This window comes from Syngnathoides biaculeatus, chromosome 8 (assembly GCF_019802595.1).
Source record: "Syngnathoides biaculeatus isolate LvHL_M chromosome 8, ASM1980259v1, whole genome shotgun sequence".
NCBI lineage: Eukaryota > Metazoa > Chordata > Actinopteri > Syngnathiformes > Syngnathidae > Syngnathoides > Syngnathoides biaculeatus.
This window is the reverse complement of record NC_084647.1, coordinates 7898453-7919835: the sequence shown is the minus strand read 5'-3', so window position 1 is coordinate 7919835 and position 21383 is coordinate 7898453. Positions and strand designations below refer to the sequence as shown.

General features: G+C 47.4%; 3 protein-coding genes and 1 non-coding gene across 15 annotated transcripts in view; 2 read left to right on the top strand and 2 right to left on the bottom strand.

Annotated features, from left to right (window-relative positions):
• The window catches only part of tada2a (transcriptional adaptor 2A), a 34699-nt gene extending 31738 nt beyond the window's left edge, over positions 1-2961 (top strand). The window contains exons 11-15 of one of the 2 annotated variants that reach the window (XM_061827906.1): positions 1134-1205; positions 1281-1413; positions 1534-1577; positions 1675-1754; positions 2396-2961. In XM_061827906.1, coding sequence (XP_061683890.1) covers positions 1134-1205; positions 1281-1413; positions 1534-1577; positions 1675-1754; positions 2396-2581 — 515 coding nt within the window. In that variant the 3' untranslated portion in view covers positions 2582-2961. The remainder of the gene's footprint in view (positions 1-1133; positions 1206-1280; positions 1414-1533; positions 1578-1674; positions 1755-2395) is intronic. The other variant, XM_061827905.1, reaches the window with a different exon arrangement.
• Positions 2962-6640: 3679 nt separating this feature from the next.
• dusp14 (dual specificity phosphatase 14) lies at positions 6641-8689 on the top strand. The gene has a single exon (XM_061827908.1). It carries the CDS (start codon positions 6641-6643, stop codon positions 7283-7285), a length of 645 nt encoding a protein of 214 aa, XP_061683892.1. The 3' UTR covers positions 7286-8689.
• A 685-nt stretch (positions 8690-9374) lies between these two features.
• trnae-cuc (transfer RNA glutamic acid (anticodon CUC)) lies at positions 9375-9446 on the bottom strand. The gene has a single exon. It is a non-coding gene; the product is annotated as a tRNA-Glu (tRNA).
• Positions 9447-9494: 48 nt separating this feature from the next.
• Positions 9495-21383, bottom strand: part of synrg (synergin, gamma) — a 32536-nt gene continuing 20647 nt past the window's right edge. For 2 of the 11 annotated variants that reach the window (XM_061826613.1, XM_061826609.1), the window contains 9 exons: positions 18293-18778; positions 17197-17360; positions 17034-17087; positions 15507-15603; positions 15289-15437; positions 13552-13662; positions 13431-13469; positions 11468-11500; positions 9495-10299 (listed from right to left, as the gene is read on the bottom strand). In XM_061826613.1, coding sequence (XP_061682597.1) covers positions 10168-10299; positions 11468-11500; positions 13431-13469; positions 13552-13662; positions 15289-15437; positions 15507-15603; positions 17034-17087; positions 17197-17360; positions 18293-18778 — 1265 coding nt within the window. In that variant the 3' untranslated portion in view covers positions 9495-10167. Of the gene's footprint in view, positions 10300-11467; positions 11501-13430; positions 13470-13551; positions 14600-15288; positions 15438-15506; positions 15604-17033; positions 17088-17196; positions 17361-18292; positions 18779-21383 lie in introns of all 11 variants that reach the window. The other 9 variants (XM_061826612.1, XM_061826614.1, XM_061826611.1 and 6 more) reach the window with 8 other exon arrangements.

Sequence of the window (21383 nt, the reverse complement as noted above, 5' to 3'; positions counted from 1 at the left end):
AGACTGGGCCCCAGCCTTAACTAAAAGTGCAGAATAACTTTTAAACGAGCAAGTCTACTTCTTCGGAGCTATAATTGGGGGTTAATACGGTCGTCCTCCATAAGAAGAAAAACACCAGTCACGACCAGGGCCTCGTCTGTGTACAGAGGCTGCGTTGTACACAGGAACAAAAGTGCGCTGGTTGCGCCGCGCGCCTAATGTCATTTCCGTTTTTTTTTTTTTTTTTTTTTTTTTTTTTTTTTTTATTGGGTTTTGTCCCGGGTGTTTTGAGTACTGATTTTTTTTTTTTTTTTTTTCCGAAAACAAGTAAAAAAAAATCTCAGAATTTTTGTTCGAAAACGGGGATGTTCTAGAACCGGGGCTTTACTGTACGTAAGCTTTCAGTCATAAAGATATGAATTCCAGCAGGAAGATTTTACTATTTTACAATATATCATCCTTTAATATTTGTTCAATTTTTCTCAACAGAGAGAAAAATCTGCCTTTTTTTTAAAATCAGATTTTTGCCATTTTTTGGGAGGGGGGTGTTCGAAAGTCTTTGTCTTATGTACTAATGAATGTGTTATGTCCCCCCCCCCAAAAAATGTAATCCAATTTTGGTCGATTAAAAAAAAAAAAAAAGTTTGATTATTCTAAAGTTGTTTTGATGCACATATTCCCCTTTTTCTTAACTTATTCAGTTATTCACCAAAAATGATAAACAATCACCATTTTCAGGAATTGTTTTCCACATTTCAAGAATTCCCAGTTTTCCAAGAATGCCAACGCCCAAAATTTCAAATGAAAGAGAAATTTAAAAAAAAAATTCACATTCCAATTCAAATTGTTTCCCGCTTTTCACGAGAAACTGCACGAAATCCATATTTCTCTCCTCCTTGCGCCTCACATTGAACATTTTTTCCCATCATTCCTGTTGCGTCTGCCGGCCGTCACACACGTGTCGCATTGTGGAGTTGACAATAATCACGAGATCCAGATTGCATCTCATCATCATCATGTGAAGGCAGCAAGCCGCAACGGTTTTGGCCGCGTTGGTGTCAATTTGGAGCGTTAAAAAAAAAAAAAAAAAAAAAGACAAAATCACTAAAGTTACATTTCCTTCTTATGTATTTTTATTGTGTGTGTCGTTGTAGTGGAATTCGAGCTTCGACGGGAAGTCCGCAGGCTGCAGGAGTACCGCAAGGCCGGCATCAAGTCTTTTTGCAGTGAGTCCCGGCCCGATCGGGTCGCGCCCGGCGCGGCGACGTAGCGCCTAGCGGCGGTGTGTTTGTGCGGCTCAGGTGCCAAAGTGTTCGAGCGCGTGAAGCGGCTGCGCGAGGACGAGCGTCGCAAGAGGACGGCGCTGTGCGACGTGCTGCAGTACATCAACGACGGGCGGGCCTGCCGCCAGTGGCTCAGCAAGCAGGCCGCCATGTAAGGCCCAAACGCGCGGCGCCGACGTCGTCGTGTGCCTGCGTCTGTCTGTCGATGTGGTTGTGTGTAACTCTTTGTGTGACGTTATTAATAATGTGACTTTTAATCTCCCGATTGCAGAGATGCGGGCATCGCACCGGCCGTCGCGACCGTCACGACGTCAGGTGCCAAATATTTGCGGGCGTTCGGGCCCGTCTCGCGCGGATTATGAAACACGAGCGTCCCGCGCGACCCAGCTTGTTGTGTGGCGTGTTTCCGTAGCAACGGGGCGGAGGAGCGCGCCCCCCCTCAACCTGACCGGACTGCCTGGGACGGAAAAACTCAACGAGCGGGAGAAAGAGGTACGCCGGACCGCGGGGGGGGGGGGGGGGGGTCCCGGGTTTCAAACCTGCGTTGTTGACTCAAATTAGGGGTCGAAACCCACGTAAATTATTGGTGGAAGCCAGGATTAGGGTTTCAAATTGAAAATATGATTTTAAGTTAGCGGCACGGTGGGTCAGCTGGTAGAGCGTCGGCCTCACAGTTCTGAGCAACCGGGTTCGATCCCGGCCCCGCCTTTGTGGAGTTTGCATGTTCTCCCCCGTGCCTGCGTGGCTTTTCTCCGGGTGGGCACTGCGGTTTCCTCCCACATCCCCAAAAACGTGCAAAATTCAGTGGACACTCTAAATTGCCCATAGGTGTGATTTGTCTTGATGTGCCCTGCGATTGGCTGGCGACCAGTTCAGCGTGTACCCCGCCTCCTTCCTGTTGACAGCTGGGATAGGTTCCAGCACTCCCTGCATCCCTTGTGAGAATAAGCGGCAAAGAAAATGGATGGATGGATTTTAAGTTAGATTTTCTCGCTAGTCTCAGGTTGGGATTTCATTCCAATTTGGGTGTAAAAACTCGAGTTAGGGTTTGAAATTGAACAGGTGTCATCAGATGACGTGTGTGTGTGTGTGTGTGTGGTCACTGTTGTTGTTGTTGTTGTTTGTGCGCACAGTTGTGTCAGGTCGTGCGTCTGGTGCCCGGCGCCTATCTGGAGTACAAGCAGGCCCTGCTGGACGAGTGCCGTCGCCAGGGCGGCCTGCGGCTGGCTCAGGCGCGAGCGCTCATCAAGATCGACGTCAACAAGACGCGCAAGATCTACGACTTCCTGCTCAAGGAAGGAATCATCACCAAGGCTTAGCGGCGCCATGCGGTTTGTGCTCTTACTTTGTCGTGCGCGTTCCTCGCCGCTTCATACTTGCTTGTTAGCGTTAGCGTGCCGCGGGCGGATTTCGACTCGGACTCGCTTTCAGGGATGGGAAGTTTCTGGAATCTTTTTAACTAATTGTAAACTTTACATGGGAATAAACGGGAAGTTATGGACATTCACAAGATTAAAACAGAAATTTACAACATTGAATAGTTTTATGTATATAGTTATATATAGCTCCTTATAATGGTAGAAATGTTCTGTTAAATATTGAGTCAGACGATAAGGTAGCAGATGTTTTTCTTTAATACACACGATTGCAAACGTCGATGGAAATTATTTGAATAAATCAGCCTGGAATCTCAAAGTTGAAAGGTGGCTCTTGATCGGGTTTTACATTTCCATAGCAATTTTATTTAGCTTTGGGAATTATGGAACTTAGCGGACTTTGTATCGGTCTGTTGAGGGAGCAAAGTCGAAAGGTGAAGCTGTCAATTTACCACTCGATCTACGTTCCTCCCCTCACTTATGGGCACGAGCTGTGGATCGTGACTGAAAGAACAAGATCCAGGCTGGATACAAGCGGCCGAAATGAGTTTGCTCCGCACGGTGTCCGGGTTCTCCCTTAGAGAACGGGTCGATCATCAGGGAGGGGCTCAGTGTCGAGGCGCCCGATGAGGTGGCTGGGGGATCTGATCCGGATGCCTCGCGGACGCCTCCCTGGTGAGGCGTTCCGGGCACGTCCCACCGGAAAGAGACCCCGGGGACGACCCAGGACACGCTGGAGAGAGCTTGGGAACACCTCGGGATCCCTCCGGAAGAGCTGGAAGAAGTGGCTGGGGAAAGGGAAGTCTGAGCTACTTCCCCCTGCGACCCGACCCGGAAAACCGGTAGAAAATGGATGGATGGATGGATGGACTTTGGAACTAGTCCAAGTTTTAATCTACTGTTGAGCATTCATCATCCACGAAGTGTCTGGGACTTTTTCCAGGGGAGTTAAGGATAAAAATTCCAAATTTGATTGAATTAATTGTGAGTTGTTGGGAATTTCATGGAATGATCTGCCACTCCCTCATAAATCCAAACCTTTTTTTTTTTTTTTTTTTTTTGCCTATCCTCACCCACATGCGAGGACATCTTAGTCCCTTCCTTGCTCGCTCAATTTTTTCATTTTTCTTTTCCACCAAACAACTTTTGGCTCTCGCCCAAAGCAAACAAATGAAGCAAACGGCGCACAAATCCCGCAGTTGTCGTTTGTCAACAACCTCCAGCTGCCTCCCCCCCCCCCCCACAAGTCCACCTTAACACGCCTCTTTCGTCCGGCCTTGTCGCCACGGCAACCGTGCGCACGCAGTTTCTCACGCGCCGTCGTGGCATCTCTCCCCGTCTGTGCATGACCGTAATTTTCTGTCACCGTGGCAACCATCTTGTCAGCGTGTTCACGGGCGACCTTGTCTTGGCTCGCCACGTCACTGCTGTTCAACAACTTAACCTCTGTTTGTTGTACAACTTTAAGAAATGGTTATTTTTTTTTAATACGCTTATTAATTCAGCTCGTGCCGTTCCCGCACAGGGATGACGTCGATCGCGCCCAGCGACCGATAGTCGACCGCTTCAGGGCGTAGTCCGCCGACTTTCGCCCAATGTCAGCTGGGATAGTCTCCTGCGGCCCAGTTAAGGATAAGCGGCTTGGACGGTGGACATGGACTGTTTTGCTATGACCTTTGAGACAGTACAAGGTTGCATTGCAATAATTGTAATAATAATACTAATAACATTGCAATAAATTTGAAAACCCTCCAGAGGTCGTTCAGTTTGAAACCTGCCTGTTGACCGGTGGGATAGGCACCAGCAGTCCCACAACCCTTGTGAGGATAAGCGGCTAAGAAAATGGATGGATGGATGTATATGTAGTGAAATAGACTTCTGGCATCATGACTGCCGTACGCGCTCCTGTAGTTTTAAAATAACGTTGCAGTACCGCTCGTGGCCTCTGCGTGTCGCCGTTGTTCCCTCACCACATCGTGGAAGGGGAGGAGTGAAGCAAGGCGGCGGGCGGCGCGTTTGGTTTTGCGTCGACTTTGTCGTCACGTTGGCGTGTGTCGTGCGAGCCACCCCCCCCCTCCTCCTCCTTCCCACCGGAGCCGCGGCGTGATTTAGCGGACGCTGGAAGCCGAGCGCGGCGCGTCGAAGAAGAAGAAAACGGCGTCGTCGAGGGGGTGAGTGGGGACTTGGGGGGGGGCGACCGGACGGCGGCAACGTGCGCGAGGTCGTCGCCGTTGGAAATACTTGATGGTCGATGGATGCCGTCAGGCATCTTCGCGTAGTCGTCTGTATTCAAATAGATATGTAGATACATATTTCAATTGTGTATATGGGTGGGGGGTGTTAAAAAACAAATGACGCTGGAACTTTTCCCATTCTGGACATTCCCCCCAAATAAGTGCTTTAAATTCCAATATTTAGATTTGAAATTCAGGGGTTGTCAGTAGTTTACATGATCAAACCAACACAGTGTTTTATTTGACAATATTGCAAAAAGAAAAATGATAAGCAACGCATGCACTTTGCGGCGGGTGGCATCTTTTCCTGCATGGTTGCTTGTATTCCATTGCACCGCATGAATGATGATTGAGATGATTTCCTTCAAATTGCTCTAATTTTTTTTTTTTTTGTTGGACTTGGTGTTTCAAATCATTTTTGCAAAAAAATTCACTACAAAAGCGATATTTTCCATTGTACGGGTGCAACGAAGTCCATTTTCTGTCATCATTTTACTGCTACGATTTAGTAATTTGAAAAAGAAAAATAATGATTTTATGAGAAATTTTACTGGAGGCCAAAAATTGGTAAATAACACTCGGATTGTTTAGAAATATATATATATGTGTGTGTGTGTGTGTGTGTATGTATGTGTATATATGGTGGCAGTCGTATGTGAGAAAAATGAGGGGGGGGGGGAATCCTTTTAAAACAAAAATGGAAAAATACAGATTGTAATAATTCCAATGCATCCTAAATTAATCTAAAATCCCGAATCTTCCTTAAATCGGCAATTTGAAGTCCTAACCCGGGCCGGAAAGCCAGAACCCCGCTTGAGACCCTTCCGTGAAACCCGACCTGTGGCTCGTGACGTGTTTTTATATTTTCAACCCTTTTGAGTCGTGTAACCATTTCGGCCATTATGGAATCCGGTGATCCGGGACAGGGAAGACAATTGCGCCTTGGGGGTGGGGGTGGGGGTGGGGGGGGTCCACGCTCCGCCGAAGCCGAAGTCTTCCCGACGTTCTTCACCGCAGTCCAGCTCGTCTCTCGCTGGTTCAGGTCCGCGCGACCGCGAGAACTCGAGCCCGATGCGGCGCGAAGACTTTTGATCCGAGCGCACAATTACAGAGGAGCAACATTACACGGATGTATATATGGCTGGCGGAGTTGCCACGGCAACGCCTGCAATGTTCTCCCGTCTGGGTGCGCCCTTAACGTCGCGAGCAAATTGGTGACCATTAAGGGCGCCTATGGAAGAAAACGGCTTTCGAAAAGATGCCCGCTGTGGTGAACTTTGACATCAACAAGGTCTGGAAAAATATCAAGACCCAAAAAAGCCAAACACACCCATAAAGTTAGCAAAACCTTCTAAGATAGAGGTAGCAGTGTAGTTCACTACATTATCATCTGCATAAAAATGAAAATTGGCTCCATCCACACTATAAAAGTATATCGAGAGAATTGCAGTGGATCAAAGATGTTGCCCTGTGGAACTCCATTCTTGTCAGCCTGTTAAATTCAACATATTGAGACCTTTTAGACAGGTAAACACGCTACTTACTTAAAAAGACGTCAGCTGTTTTAATGCTAACACACAATGCAAAAGGCCATAGACGGGCTAACCAAATGGCATCTCTCGCAAAATGAAAGAAACTGCTGCGGTCTTGACTTCTCTCCACCCAGCAACGTGACTGAGGTCATTTTGTTTCTTCCAGGCGTCTTCCTGAAACGATGACTGGTCGCTCCTGAAGGATTCTTGTGTTTAGCATCTTGTCACCCTCGTCCATGGGTTCTCGCAGCCAAGGCTTCTTCCCCCCCCACCACCACCACCACCACCACCACCACCATCGTAGCTCCTCCACGGCGCCGCTGCCATCGTCGTCGGTTCCCCGCCTGCCGCCCGAGGGCGGCATGGCCCAGATCACGCCGGGCCTGTTCCTGAGCCGCGGCAACGTAGCCTCCAACCGCGGCCTGCTTCTGGCCAAGGGCATCACGTGCGTGGTCAACGCGACGCTGGAGCTGCCCAACTTCAACTGGCCGCACGTTGAGTACGTGAAGGTGCCGCTGGCGGACGCGCCGCACTCGCCCATCTCGCTCTACTTCGACGGCGTGGCCGACAAGATCCACAGCGTGGGCCGCAAGCGCGGCGCCGTCCTGGTGCACTGCGCGGCGGGCGTCAGCCGCTCCGCCTCGCTGTGCCTGGCCTACCTCATGAAGTACCACCGCGTGTCGCTCGCCGACGCCCACGCCTGGGTCAAGGCCCGCCGGCCCGTCATCCGGCCCAACGGCGGCTTCTGGCGCCAGCTCATCGAGTACGAACGCAAGCTGTTCGGAAGGAACTCGGTCAAGATGGTGCAGACGCCCTACGGGGTCATCCCAGATGTGTACCAGAGAGACCGCCGCAGTCTGGCGCCCTACTGGGGACTGTGAACCCTCCCCCTCGTGGAACTGCGGCGCGAGGAAGGGGACCGGTTTCCTGGTGTGGGCTGCGCTTGTCCTGGTGTCACAACGCCGATTTCGTCGCGCGACCGAGCTTGAAACTCGTTGGCTTCTACGGCGGTGCCTCGACTTGCGTGCTACTCGAGTCATGGGAAATACCGTTAGTCCCCCCGCCCCCCCCCCCCCCCCCACCCCCACCAACCATATTAAGTCGGGTCACTTGTAAGTTGGGGTGTCGCTGATATCACGATGTAGGAAAACTTTCCAGAATGTACAGTCGGCTTTTTGAAAGCACTGCACAGTGGTCAGTTTCACTGTTGTTCTTTTTCCTTTCGGTTTGTCCCGTACGGGGTCGCCACACCTCGACATCCGTTTCCGCGTCGACTTACCTTATCTCGTGCTTCGTCCGCCGCCGTCACCCCAACTGCCCTCGCGACCTTTTCTTCGGTCTTCCTCGGTCTCGCTCTCTTCCCTGGTAGCTCCATCCTTGCCATCCTCCTACCGCTTTGCTCGCTCTTTTACCTCCGAACTCGTCCACACCATCCAACCATCTCTCGATCGAACCCTGCATCCAAAACATCCAACTTTGGCCGTCCCTCTGGCCCATTTCTGATCCTGCCCGCTCCTCGCTCGAACCTCAACATTTTCATTTCTGCTCCCCGTCGTCCCTTCAGCGCCTAATCCGTCCGTCGTGGCCGCCCCTCGCCACCGGTTTCTAAGCTTTACAGTTAAAACTATTAATACACGCAAGGGGGTGTCAATTGCTCAAGTCCAAGCCCGCTACCGGTATCGGGTTCTCTGTGCACAAACGAGAAAATGATACAGTACTACAGAGAGTTGTATTTATGCATTGTCTCCACCAAGGATGACAGTTGGTCACACTTTTATGTTGTATTGGATGAATTTCTTGGCATCCTTTTATTTTGGTACCAAAAATGTCCCAACTTTAGAATATTTTCACAACCACATGTGGACTACCCCCCTCCCCCACGTTTTTTTTTTTTTTTTTTTTTTTTTTTAAAGTTCAATCCCAAGCGGTGTGAACTGTGAAGCTTTTGCAGAAACACGATTTGATGTATTCGGAAGTACAAAGGGAGCGATTGTGAGGAAAAAAAAAAAAAGAGGAAAAGATGATGACAAGTTCTTGTTTAGCACAGAAATGTCAGTTCAGTCGCGCGTGCGTTATTGTAATGCAGTTTCAGTGATGTGTGGTGTTACAAGTGATTATTGACAAATGTTGATATAATGCGAGGCAAACGACAGGCACAAAAATGTGGAGGAAAAGATTTTTAGCTCGGGTGTAGCCGAAAATCTGACAACAAATGAAGCTTGTGCCGACGTTTGTGTTAGAATTTGGGAGGGGAAAAAAAATGAAAAATAAAGGGATGCAACACGGCTGCCGTTTATAGTTACCGAAAGCTTTGGCGTGCTTGGCCGGGAGGACGGAATCCCGCGCGTAGTTTGAGATTAACGCGGCAGCTGGCGTCGTCAAACACGGACCTGCCTCGGGATCACAAACGTACGAGTACAACAGACCAAGTCTCGAGGCTGAAAGATGTGATGTCATATTCATGTCTGGAAGGCTCGATTTCACTGTTTTTGTTTTTTTTTTTTTTTTTTGGGGGGGTGTTTTACGCTTGACACTTAGCGCCAACCATGGGCTGTTATCCTTCAGTTGGGACTTTGGTTTAGAACAAAACCTTTACGGTTATGCTGAAGAGCCCACTAAAAAAAAAAATATATATATATATATATACACACGAGACATAATTTTCTTTCAGCTTGTCTCGAAACAGCCAACTTGTTTGGCACTATTTTTTACGCCGGACACCTTTCTTGACGCAGCCTCTCTTTTGTGAAGCAGAGGCCTCAGTGGGATACGAACTCACGACCCCTGGTTTACCAAACCAATGCTCTCACCACTGAGCTACGGGGCTGCCAGCGCTTCTTTCGGCTTGTCCCCATTAGGGGTTGTTACAGCGTGACGTCTCAGATAAATGCTCATTTTGTTTGGCACAGTTTTTACGCCGGATGCCCTTCCTGACACAATCCCCCCTTGGGGGAAAAAGTAAAAGATTCATTCCCTGACCGGGAATCGAACCCGGGCCGCGGCGGTGAGAGCGCCGAATCCTGACCACTAGACCACCAGGGACATGTACGTCTGTGTATATATCTTACAGATGGATGGAAGGCTATGGATATTGAGAGAAGCACAGTGTGTCAGCTGTCAAAAAAAAGTTTTCTCACGTTGCAGGTTCGAATCTGTCGCAGATCCTGCTTGTTTTCCGCAGGTACTCCAGTTTCTTCCGCACATCCACAAAGCACGCACGGTACGTGGATTGAAGACTATAAACTGCCCATCCAGTAGGTGCGAATGTGAGCGCGGATTCTTGTTTATGCGTAGCCTGCAAACGGACGGCGACCAGAGTTAGCCGGGGATAGGCGATCTCGACCCGCCTGAGGAGAACCGCATTGACAACGCAAATGCAAATGGCAACATTCCCTTTTTAAATGACTTTCGAAAGAGACCAGAAGCCACGCAGACGGTCGGAACAGAATCTCGACAAATTCCAACTGCTGCATTTGTTTATTTGCATTACATTCACGTCACACACAAACCGCATAAATTAAATTGCTTCCCTTGGGCTGCCCCAAATAAATCCCAACCTCTGATGAGTTAAAATGTACAACACTTAAACATGCGCAAAAAAGTAAAATGAAAAGTTGTCTTCCAGCCACGAAGATTTAAAAACTCGGAAAGTGACATTTAAAAGATTCAAGCCGGCGTCCGTTTTGTGACCAAACGAAGGAAGGAATAAATAAGGAACATGAAGTGGGGAGAAAAAAAAAAAAAAAAAAAAAAAGCGGGGAGTTCAGAGCAGGTCCGGCAGGATGAGTCCGGGCGGTTTGGGCTCCACGCAGTTGATCCAGAAGTTGGCGCAGCTGGCGTGGTACCGGTGCCCGCCGTACGCCAGCTTGAAGTTGTCCGTCTCGGAGTTGAACGCCTGAACGGGGGCAAGACGAGACGGAATTACGGGTCGGGGACAAATTGCACATTATCGCATGCGGGACACGACGTTGGGCTGAGCCACGTTCCCTTATTATGATTACCAATTTGAATCCATTTTCAACACAAAGCAAGTTTTGCCAATGTCAAATGACACAAAACATTTCCTTGCCTTGTGATATAAAAACAGAGAATCATCCAAACAACAGTAACCTTGGATAAGGAGCCACATGCTGCTGCGCCGTGGCCAAAGGTGGATCCATCACTTCATTGCTAAACAAAACTAAGGCAAAATGTATTTTTGAAATTATAAACAGTGGTGCCTCGGTTCTCGAACACAATCCGTTCTAGAAAACCGAAACGTTCAAAACCCAAAGCGCCTATTCCCATTACAATGAATGGAAAAAGACACAATGCGTTCCAAGCCTAAAAAAAAATTGCCTTTTTAAACTTTTTTTTTTTTTTTTTTTTTAGCTTTTCCTGATAATAAACTGCGTAGTAGGAATACTTTATCTAATAAAGTAATTTAAAAAATATGTGTATTTTTTGCTCAAAATGTACAATTTAGTAGTAGAGTACGCTAGGCTGGGAGCGTATCTTTTTTTTTTTTTTATGAACAAAAGTGCAAAATAACTTTAAACGAGCAACTTGCCTTCTTTGGAGCCACGATTGGGGGTTCATACGGTCGTCCCCCATCAGAAGAAAAACAAAAGTCACGACCCGGACACGTCTGTGTACAGAGGCTGCGTTACACACGAGAACAAAAGTGCACCGGTTCCGCCGCGCACAATATGTTATTTGCGGGTTTTTTCGGGAGTGTTCGAGAACCGATTTTTGTTTGAAAACAGAAGCAAAAAAATCTTGAAATTTTCATCCGAAAACTGATTTGTTCCAAAACGGGGACGTTCGAGAACCGAGGCTTTTCCGTAATTATACAAGTTCCGTGTCCATCACAGCTAGGATTCGAAAACTAGGACATCAAGCCAGGGGTTAATGTTTCAAAGTACGGTTTTAAAACCATTTTCAGGCCTGAAGGGTTTTGGTCTCGGGCAAGGCTTGAAGCCGGAGTTGTGTTTTCACAGCTTTAGACTGGGGTGAAAAAGCACAAAATGTCTGGCGCGGAATGTCGGAGGAGGTGCCGTTGAGCAAACCTAGTCAATATTTACCGTGGACCTCCGAACGCTTTCCGGTGTCAACGCCTGAAACGACAAGACGCTGGGTCAAGGCCCGCTCACGCAGAGCAGAACAAACAAACGGCGGCGGCGGCGGCAGCGGCGAGATCCTCGGACCCCCAAGACGGCGAGCAAGGCTTGCTGAGGCAGCGGGAGGCTCACGAGCACTTTTTTTTTTTGGGGGGGGATTTGGATATGAATTTTAAGCTTTAAATGTGCTCTGGTCTTCAGCCAATAGCACAAAAACTGTGATATGTTTTCATATGTTTCGAGCGCATGAGACAAAAGATTCACAGGACGGAGGACAAAGACTCCATTTCCACTCTTGACCACAAAAATCGGCCACTAAAAGGTTCGCCTCGGTCTTTGCGGCGTCGATCCCGAAAGCTCCAAAGACAGAACGAACACGCAGAGACCTTGAAGAAGGCAAAAAGGCCGTCGCGCCTTCCAAGTGGGTCCTCCGGTTTGGAGAGCCAGAAGACGACAATGAACCCGCGTTGACCGTGCACCACGCCAGCCGCTGACCGCTCAACAGTTGCTAGCGCGCCCAGTCAGAAGCCGGAGACGTGTCGGGCCGCCGCAGCGACGACCTCGCCTGACGCTTACAGATTGCGGCTGAAAAGGGCTTCACGTCGTCGACAAAGGGATAGAAAAGTCGTCAGAGAGAATCAAATCCCATCGAGAAGGCCCTAAAATGGCTGCTCTGAACCAAAATGGCCGACTTCCCTGCCATGGCGTCTTGGCTCTTTTTGGGGGGGTCTACACACGCCACCAAAGTTCATGTTGCTAAATTACAAGTCAGATTTTTATTCTTGTAATTCATGAGCTCAATTCCAATCACAATTCTCGAACGTCCCCGTTTTCAAACAAAGATTTTTTTTGCTTCAGTTTTCCAACAAAAATCGCTGCTCCAATGCCCCCGACGAAACCCAGAAATAACAAATCGTGCGCGGCCAGCCAGACCAGCTGAACCACGACGCGCGCTTTGTTGTCAATTCCCATGCCGCCGACGAAATAACAACACGCACGACGCAACCGGCGCAGTTTTCTTCTCGTGTATCTGTACGCAGACACGTCCCGGGAGTGACTTTGGTTTTTCCTCTGACGGGGGACGACCGTTTTAACCCCCAATCGTGGGTCCAAAGAAGCAAAGTTGCTTGTTTAAAGTTATTCTGCAAAAAAGTTCACAAGGCTGGGGGCCAGTACGGCAATGCGCTCCCAGCCGAGCGTACTCTACTAAAGTATACATTTTAACCCCAAAATAAATACATTTCATAAATTATTTTATCATACAAAGTATTTCAACTATAGATGTATTTCTACTATGGAGTTTATCATCAGGTAAAGCTAAAAAGAATGCTTTAAGAAGCCCATTTTTTTTTTTAGGCTTGGAACACATTATTTCTTTTTCCATTCATTGTAATGAGAAACATCGATTCGGTTTTCGAACAAATCACTTCTCAAACCATTTTCTGGAACGGATTGTGGTCAGGAACCGAGGCATCACTGTAGTTTTATGTTAAGTTATACTATACTACTATACTATTATATTGTATTATTATTATTATATTATTGTACTACTATTATATTATTAAGTTATATAAGACTGCAACTGTTGGCTTCCGGCATGGCTTCATGAGGCTTTACTAGAGTTTCAAACAAGACTTCAATTGTTTTTTTTTTTTTTGTTTTTTTTTTTTTTTGGGGGGGGGGGGGGGGGAACTATACTCATGTCACCCAAATTCCATTTTTCCCCAATGTGAAACTGCCTCCCTGCTGGCCGTAATATTTGGACTTTTGGGCCTGAATAATGGAGGCGGTTTCACAATAAACGGAGGAAGCTGATAAGGAACAACTGAAAAGAAGGAACGAAGTGCCACTTTCGCCCCGCCAGAAACCAAAAGGAACAACCCGACACCGCACCCCGAAGGAAAGAGCGCAACGACATTTCTCATACTCGTTTAAAAAGGCGTCCGAGCGTGCTTTCTTCTTTCATCTGCAAACATTTGACAGTCAAGACAAAAAAAAAAAAAAAAAAGTGCGCGGGCGGGCGGGCGGGCCGGCCGGCCGGCGCTGACCTTGCTGCGAGAGTCCACGTTGAGCAGGCACACCCCGCACGCCAGCTCCTTGGCGTTCTTGATGCCGTGCCGCAGGACGCAGGAGGCGAAATCCAGGGAGCTTTCGTCAGGCTGCCGACAACGCAAAGAAAACAAAAACAAACAAACGTGCATCGAAAAAGCAAAACAAAATAAACGGAGCGGACTGTGGATTTGGCCACAAAAAAAAAAAAAAAACAAAGTTCAACATAAAACACCAAAAGCTTTGTCTCCATCCATACATTTTATTTGCCGCTCAACCTCACGAGGGTCGCGGGGAGTGCCGGAGCCTATCCCGGCTGTCGACGGGCAGGAGGCGGGGCACACCCTGAAGTGGTCGCCGGCCGATCGCAGGGCACGAGGAGACAAACAACAGTTCCGCTCACCATCACACCTATGGGCAATTTAATATGTGTCCAATGAATGTTGCGTGTTTTTGGGGGTGTGGGATGAAAGCGGAGAAAAGCCACACTTGCAGGCACGGGGAGAACATGCAAACTCCACACAGGTTGGAGTCGGGATTCAAACCCCGATCCTCACAACTGTGGCCTCAGTGACTTCTAAAAAGCAAAAACAAAAAAAGGCTTCTGGATTCATACGTAGAGTGAGGAGAATGAAAAAGTATGAAAATGTATGCGTCATTTGAGGGAATTAAAAAAAGAGGTTCAGTGCTTCTATTGTCACATCATATCGTGCACGATCAATCAAGATGTCCTCCGGTGAATGCGTTAAAAGACACGGAAACGGTCGTAATGTTGCTCCCGCTGCTCGCTCGTCTGCGTGAATGCGCATCATCCAGCTGGTCGCGCGTCGCGATCGATCGCCGATCAATCCGGAGCTAATGGAGCGGGAGCGCCGTGCGTTCGCCGACATTCAATCACGGTATCGATCGGCTTTTCGTTGGGAAGACGCGCCCGGAAAGCGGCGCCGTGTGTCCGTCGTACAGAGACCCCAGCAAAGCGCGCGACTTCCGAGGCGCAAGCAATCGATCGCTCTGCCTTGCCCAATAACGAGGAAGGCGTCACCATTGCTGGGCAGAAAAGCAGATATGGCAATTCTAACTTCACTATGATGCACGCCTAAGTCAAACATAAAATGAACAAGTCCTCATTTTCTAACTCAACTAACTAAAATAACTCACGGACAAATCGATCAATCGTTTTACTGGCAAGTCAAGTGCTTGATTTGATTAAAGGTGTTTGTTTGTTTGTTTTGATTTGGGGGGGGGGGGTTTGTTTGTTTTTTCAACCCGCAAATGGTTCACATTTCTCGTTTTCTGTGACGTTGCAGGACACGGGTGTCAAAGTCAAGGCCCGGGGGCCAGATCTGGCCCGCCATGTGATTTTATGCGGCCCGTGGTGGCAAATCAACTTCCACGATTAACGTGAACACGTGTTCTAAATTTCTTTGTCGTACATCATAAATGTTATTAGCATTTTTGTGGAACCAAACATGAACAACGGTTGAAAAACACATGAGCATTGTGTTCTGATTCCAAAACAATTTCAGAAATTTTGTCTGTACGTTCGAGACTATTAAAGATTTTTATGGTTTCACAGTCATAACGGCCCTCTGAGGGAAACCGGAACTACGATGTGGCCCGCGCCAAAAACGAGTTTGACACCTCTGTGCTGAGTCGTTGCGATGACAGCAAGTCATCCTCACGGTGACCCGAGTCGACTCGAGTCCAAAGTAGCATCGACGGGCGCGAAGTCTCACCACCAGCTTGGCCAGCGACATGAAGCTGGTGAGGTTGTTCCACACGCGGCTGATGTCCTTCAGCAACTGCTGCAGCTTCTCCGAGCACACCGCCGTCGCCTTGACGCCCAGCTCCACGCGCCGGGTCACGCGGTACACCTCCACCACACCTGACGCCATGCACACAAGCAACATTAGCATTAGCACGTTTGCGCGTGAAAGCGTGCGCGTGCGCTCACCTAGCAGATATTCCATCCCCTGAGCAGAAAGGATGACCTCGGTGCACACGGACGAGCTGCTGATGCCGTTCAGCGTGTCGTTGGCCTTGGTGATGACCTTTGATTTGGGGAGACGGGCCACATAATCACCTTCGTGTATTGAAAATGGCAGGATGAAAGCTGTTGCTGTGTAATAAAAGGTTTATTACAAGGTCGGACAATGCAACTGTACAGCAGCGCCGATTTACACGCAGGGGGTCCGACAAGATAGACAGCAGATAAGCAAAGAAAGTGGCACGCAAGCTCCCTCTATTGGTTGGTGGAAAAATTGCTGAATTCAATTCCGTTTGAATAACAATAAGAATCCTCTTTTTTTTGGCCAAGTATGTAAAAACACACACTCCAGTAGCTCACACTTGTTTTTAATCCAGTAGATTTGTTCAATCCCGTTGTGTTGTAATTAACTTAAAATTCAACTGCGACATATGCTGACATTTTTTTTGTCTTGAGTTTGTTTTCACATTCTGCTGGGCCAATTATTGTTATTATTGTACAATTTTCCCTCGTTATTCGTGGAGTTGTAAGCAATTTAACCTTCATTAATAATTGATGAAGTATTAAAATACCTTTGCATGATATGTACCGTAATTCCCGGCCTATAGAGCGCACCTGCTTATAGGCCTCACCGAGTACGTTTGTAAAGGAAATGCCATTTTGTACATACATAAGCCGCACCCGTGTAAAAGCCGCAAGTGCCCACATTGAAACACGAGATATTTACAAAGAAAGACGGCACACAGAGTTTAACGCTAGCGCCGCCACGCTAATGCTAAAGCTAGTGCTGCTGCGCTAACGCTAGCGCTGCACTAACAGAGCCGGTTAAAAAAAAAAAAAAACACACTGGTGAAAATCACTGAGACAGCAGTAACACGCTAGTGCGGTGCTAACAGGGCCGGACCGGTAAAAGTCACTTCCTTGGCGCATATATTCCACCTGTCTCACTCTCACCTTTTCCGCTCAAGTGCCCCCCTGAGGCTGTTAGAAAAAATCCACAAATTAGCTGCACCACCGCATAAACCACAGCGTGTGCAAAAAGTCGCCGGAAATTTTTGCAACGATACTGTACTATACTATACACTTAAAAGTCTTAAATGTTCATGAAAATGGACTGCATACCTTACGTGCATAATTGTTGTGTGATTTGTCCAATTAAGAACACTTTAGGTCGATCGCACGCACATAAAGGCCCGTTCTAGCAAGCTGGCCTCCTATTTCGCTCATTCTTATGGGTTAACTGACTGTCGTCCGAGAGCGGCTCCAACTACCGGAGACAAATTCCTTGTATGTTTCCGACATGCTTGGCAAAGAAAGAAGATTCTGATTCGGAAAATGTGCATCACGTCTAAGAGAAAAATTGTGTTTCGGCACCATGTTGTTGTTGCCTAATTAACTATGTTGACATGAGGGGAGGAGCTTCATTTAGCCAGTGCAGATGACGCTGTAACTCAAATGAGATTGTCGGAAGGACAAACGGCGTCAAGGACAAACCTCCAGAGCACTTTCCAAACATCTCTGCCACTCATACGCGTAGCGCTCGCTCTCCTGCAACGTCACGAACAGAAAACGAGAAATGTGAAATATTTGTGGCTTTAAAAAATAAACAAAACAAAATGTGAGATTCAGAGGCGGTGACGGTGGGCTTCAGCCTCACCTCCACCTCCCCGGTGAGGTCCTTGTACTTGTCCCGGATGACGGGCAAGGTGGGCTTCTCGCTCAGGGTGCTGGATCGATCTCGGAACGGCTGCTCCAGAATCAGCGACGGCGCGGAGCGACCGATCTCTTTCTCTCCCAGGCTGTGACTGCGCTTGTGGGAGCCTGAAGGTGAGGCGCGAAGACGTCGTGATTGATTACATTTCGAACATATGCAGAATCTCAGGCTTTGCATGTACAATAATCCGAAGATTTTTACTATGCGTGGTCCCGCCCAATCCTAATCACAAATAGTGCCATTTTCATTTGGGAGGAAAAAAATTGGGGTTATTTTGGGTGGACTGGAACTGGCTGGCGGAAGGTGTCTGGTGTTCTATGTGACAGAAGAGTCTCTGCCAAGATGAAGGGCAAAGTTTATAAAACAGTGGCGAGGCCGGCCATGATGGACGGATTCGAGACGGCGGCGCTGAAGAGACGGCAGGAAACGGAACCGGAGGTGGCAGAAATGAAGACGTTGAGGTTCTCGCTCGGAGTGAGCACGTTGGATAGGATTAGAAATGAGCTCATGAGAGAGACGGTCAAAAGTTGGATGTTTTGGAGACGAGGTTCCATCCGGAAGACCAGACTTGGATGGTTTGGACATGTCCAAAGGTGAGAGAGTGAGCAAATTGGTAAGACGATGGGAAGGATGGAGCTGTCAGGGAAAAGAGCGAGAGAGAGGAAGACCAAAGAAAAGGTTGATGGATGTCGTGAGGGAGGACATGAGGACAGTCAGGGTGCTAAAGAAGATGAAGGAGAGACCCTGAAATGGAAAAAGATGGGGACAGGCCGAAACGAAAAGAAGAAGAAGAATTCAGTCCTTTACTCAGTTTTACAAAAACAAGCGTTGTTTATGGTCTGTTTGGGACTGGGAAGTTGTTGGTTAGTTACTAGTTGGGACTAACCAAACCAAAATCCTACAAAAACAAGAGTAAACAAAAACCGCGGTTCCAGCGTATTTGCCACGTCGACTTCTCATGAGATTTTACCAGATATTTTTGAGACCCAAGTCTAGGTTTTTGAACATGACTGAAAGCAAAAAACAAAAAAGATCTCACCTTGGACAGACAAGTCAAACGTGGCCAGCTCGTTCTTGATCATCTCCTCGCTGGATTTGACATTGGGCTGAGCGCTCGCCTTCAGGAAGTCAGACTTGCCAAACTTTGGCTTGTCTCCCTGGAAGGCGCCAAAGTCATCGGAGGTCTCGCCCGGGGTGGCCTCGGGGCCGACGGGGGAGTCGGGCTTCTCGGAAACGGTGCCGGCAAAGTCTCCGAAGTCGTCTTCGCCGTCCCGCTCTTCGCTACCGGCGAGGTCGGCGAAGGCTTCAAACTTGTCATCCTCTGCACGGAAAGACGAGGCCGACTTGGCGGGCGAGGCGGCCGAGGTGCCTTCCGAGTTCGCCTCGGCCTTTTCAGCGGGCATTGGAGGCGGGGGGGCCTTGCGGAGGTCGCCGGCGACGCACTCCGCTCGCTCTGACCAGTCGTAATTGGCCAGGCTGCTGAGTGCGGACGTCCCGAACGGGTCAAATTTCGTGTCGTCTCCCTCTGCAATGACAACACAGACATGCCAGTGCTTCCTGGGAATTGCAAAGATGCTTCGTCAGACGCTGAAGACCAAAGACAAACATCCCTAGCAGATAAAATGGTGGCTCGTCTTCACTCCAAGACTTACCTCGCTCTGAAGGAACTCCTCCTACATCGTGGGTCACCTTTAGTCTGTTGTTGTCGTATATCCAAAATGAGACCAAACAATGTGGAAACTTTTACATTATTTAGCGTGTACAGGGTGTGTAGATTTATTTATTTATTTATTTATTTTGAATCCTGTCAAGTAGTTTCCGGAATTTATTGATAGATTTTGCTTTCTAGCAGAACCCAGACGGTAGTTCTGGTAGTTTCTGACGTTCAAATGAGTTTCGTGTTGAAAAGTGTGAAGAAAGAGTCTTTTCAAAACTGTAAATGTGTTAAAAGGATGTGGGAGGGGGAAAAAGGATTAGAAATGAGTCTGGACCCCCCAAAATATGGATTGCGGTTCACCTAATATCAGCGCAGTGACTCAAATGCTCAGGTGACAATTTGGCATGAACAAAAAGAAAGCATGACTCATATTCCATCTTGTGTTAACAGTACAGTTTGGCGGTTGTGGTGGCCTTGTTGCGTGATTTTGGTTCCCCAACACACGTTTGGTTCCGTAAAACAACTGTGTAAGGATTTCAAATTGGCATATCAGGACAGGTTTCGGGTTCCAAAATACGGTTGAAAACCAAGATTAGCTTTACTGTTTTGAATTTCTTCCAAGTCTGAGGTGTGGTTTCAAATTAAGAAGACATGAAATAAAGGTTTTGTTATGAAGAAACTGTTATGGTTTCAAACTAAGGTTTCAGGCCTGCATCGGTGCTTTAAAGGTCAAAGGTTAAAAGCAAAGATGGGGTTTTCAAGTTAGAATTTCGAACAATGGTTTCATCTTTTATCTATCTTTTAGAGTCATTCATTCTAATGCAGCAGGTAATTAGCCATTACAAATAATATTAATTAGTTACTAAAAAAATGACATGAAAATAGTACCATAATTTCCGGCCTATAAGCTGCGACCCCCCCCCCCACACACACACACACACACGCTTTCAACCCTGCACCTTATGCAGTGATACAGCGAATTTTTGCCTTTTTTCTAGTGACGTGGAATATATGTGCAGAGTAAGTGACTTGTACCGGTGTTTTTTTTAACCGCCCCTTTTAGCGCTGCGCTAGCGTGTTGCTGCTGTGTCTCCGTAATTTTTACTAGTATGTTTTTTTTTTTTAACCGCCCCCTGTTAGCGGCACACTAGCGTTTGCGTCGCACTAGCGTGTCGCCACTGTGTTGCAGCCGCGTCTCAGTGATTTAGGTATGTTTTGTTTTTTTTAACCGGCCCTGTTAGCGCTGCGCTAGCGTGTTGCTGCTGTGTCTCCGTAATTTTTACTAGTATGTTTTTTTTTTTTAACCGCCCCCTGTTAGCGGCACACTAGCGTTTGCGTCGCACTAGCGTGTCGCCACTGTGTTGCAGCCGCGTCTCAGTGATTTAGGTATGTTTTGTTTTTTTTAACCGGCCCTGTTAGTGATATGCTACCATGTTGCTACTGTGTAGCTGCCGCAGCTGTTTTTTGTTTGTTTATTTTACCAGCCCTGTTCGAGCTACCGTGTTGTTGCTATGTTAAGCTAAGCTAAGGTATTAAAACTTTGAAAACTCTTTCTGTGTACCGTCTTTCTTTGTAAATATCTCGTGTTTCAATGTGGGCACTTGCGGCTTTTACACAGGTGCGGCTTATGTATGTACCAAATGGTATTTCCTTTACAAATGTACCGGGTGAGGCTTATAACCGGGTGCGCTCTGTAGGCCGGAAATTACGGTAGCTCTAAAAACGAAAAATCCAAAACGGCCAACTCTATAATAAACGATGATAAAACAAACACGTGCAAAAAAAAAAAACGGCCAACTCTATGATAAATTTTGATGATAAAACACAAACACGTGCATAAAACAACAGCATCTTAAAATGCTTTTTTCCTCCACGTCCAACGCAGCCCAAAAAGCAATTTGTGAAATTGACAAGAATTTTGTGCTGGAGTATGTGAAGCATCTTAAAGGAAGGAAAGAAGAAGAAAAATAAGACTGCACCCAATTTTGAGCCGTACCAGTAAGAATATTTATTACCACAACATGAGAGAAAAGAGCCAGCAAAGGTCACAGAGTAGAAGTAAAAGGTCTATCGTTACAAGAAGAGGTTTCGGCCAACTAACACCTGTAAAACCAGACTTGAGATTTGTGGCGTTATACAAGGGGCATGCAGAGTCAGGAACAAAAAGGGCAGAAAAGATAAACAAGTGGAACAAAAAAAAGAAAACCCGAGGCAAAAATAGTGAGAGACAGAAACGCACAAAGACCAGAGTGAGAAGGCACATTTACAGACTCAGATCAGTCATTCAGAGGAGCTGCTGACAAAATCCATTCAGCTAACAGGTTGGAAAGCAACACTTTTTTTTTGTTTGTTTTCGGGGGAGGAAAAAAAAAAAAAAAAAAAGAGGAAACACCGCAGAAACCCTTTGAGGACTTAAAATACATAATGAAAAGATTGCAGTGGCTGATGATCCATACTTCAAATGATGTCAAGT

Excerpts from the sequence above, each read along its gene's own strand:
- dusp14 (XM_061827908.1), top strand. The coding sequence starts at position 6,641 with ATGGGTTCTCGCAGCCAAGGCTTCTTCCCCCCCCACCACCACCACCAC.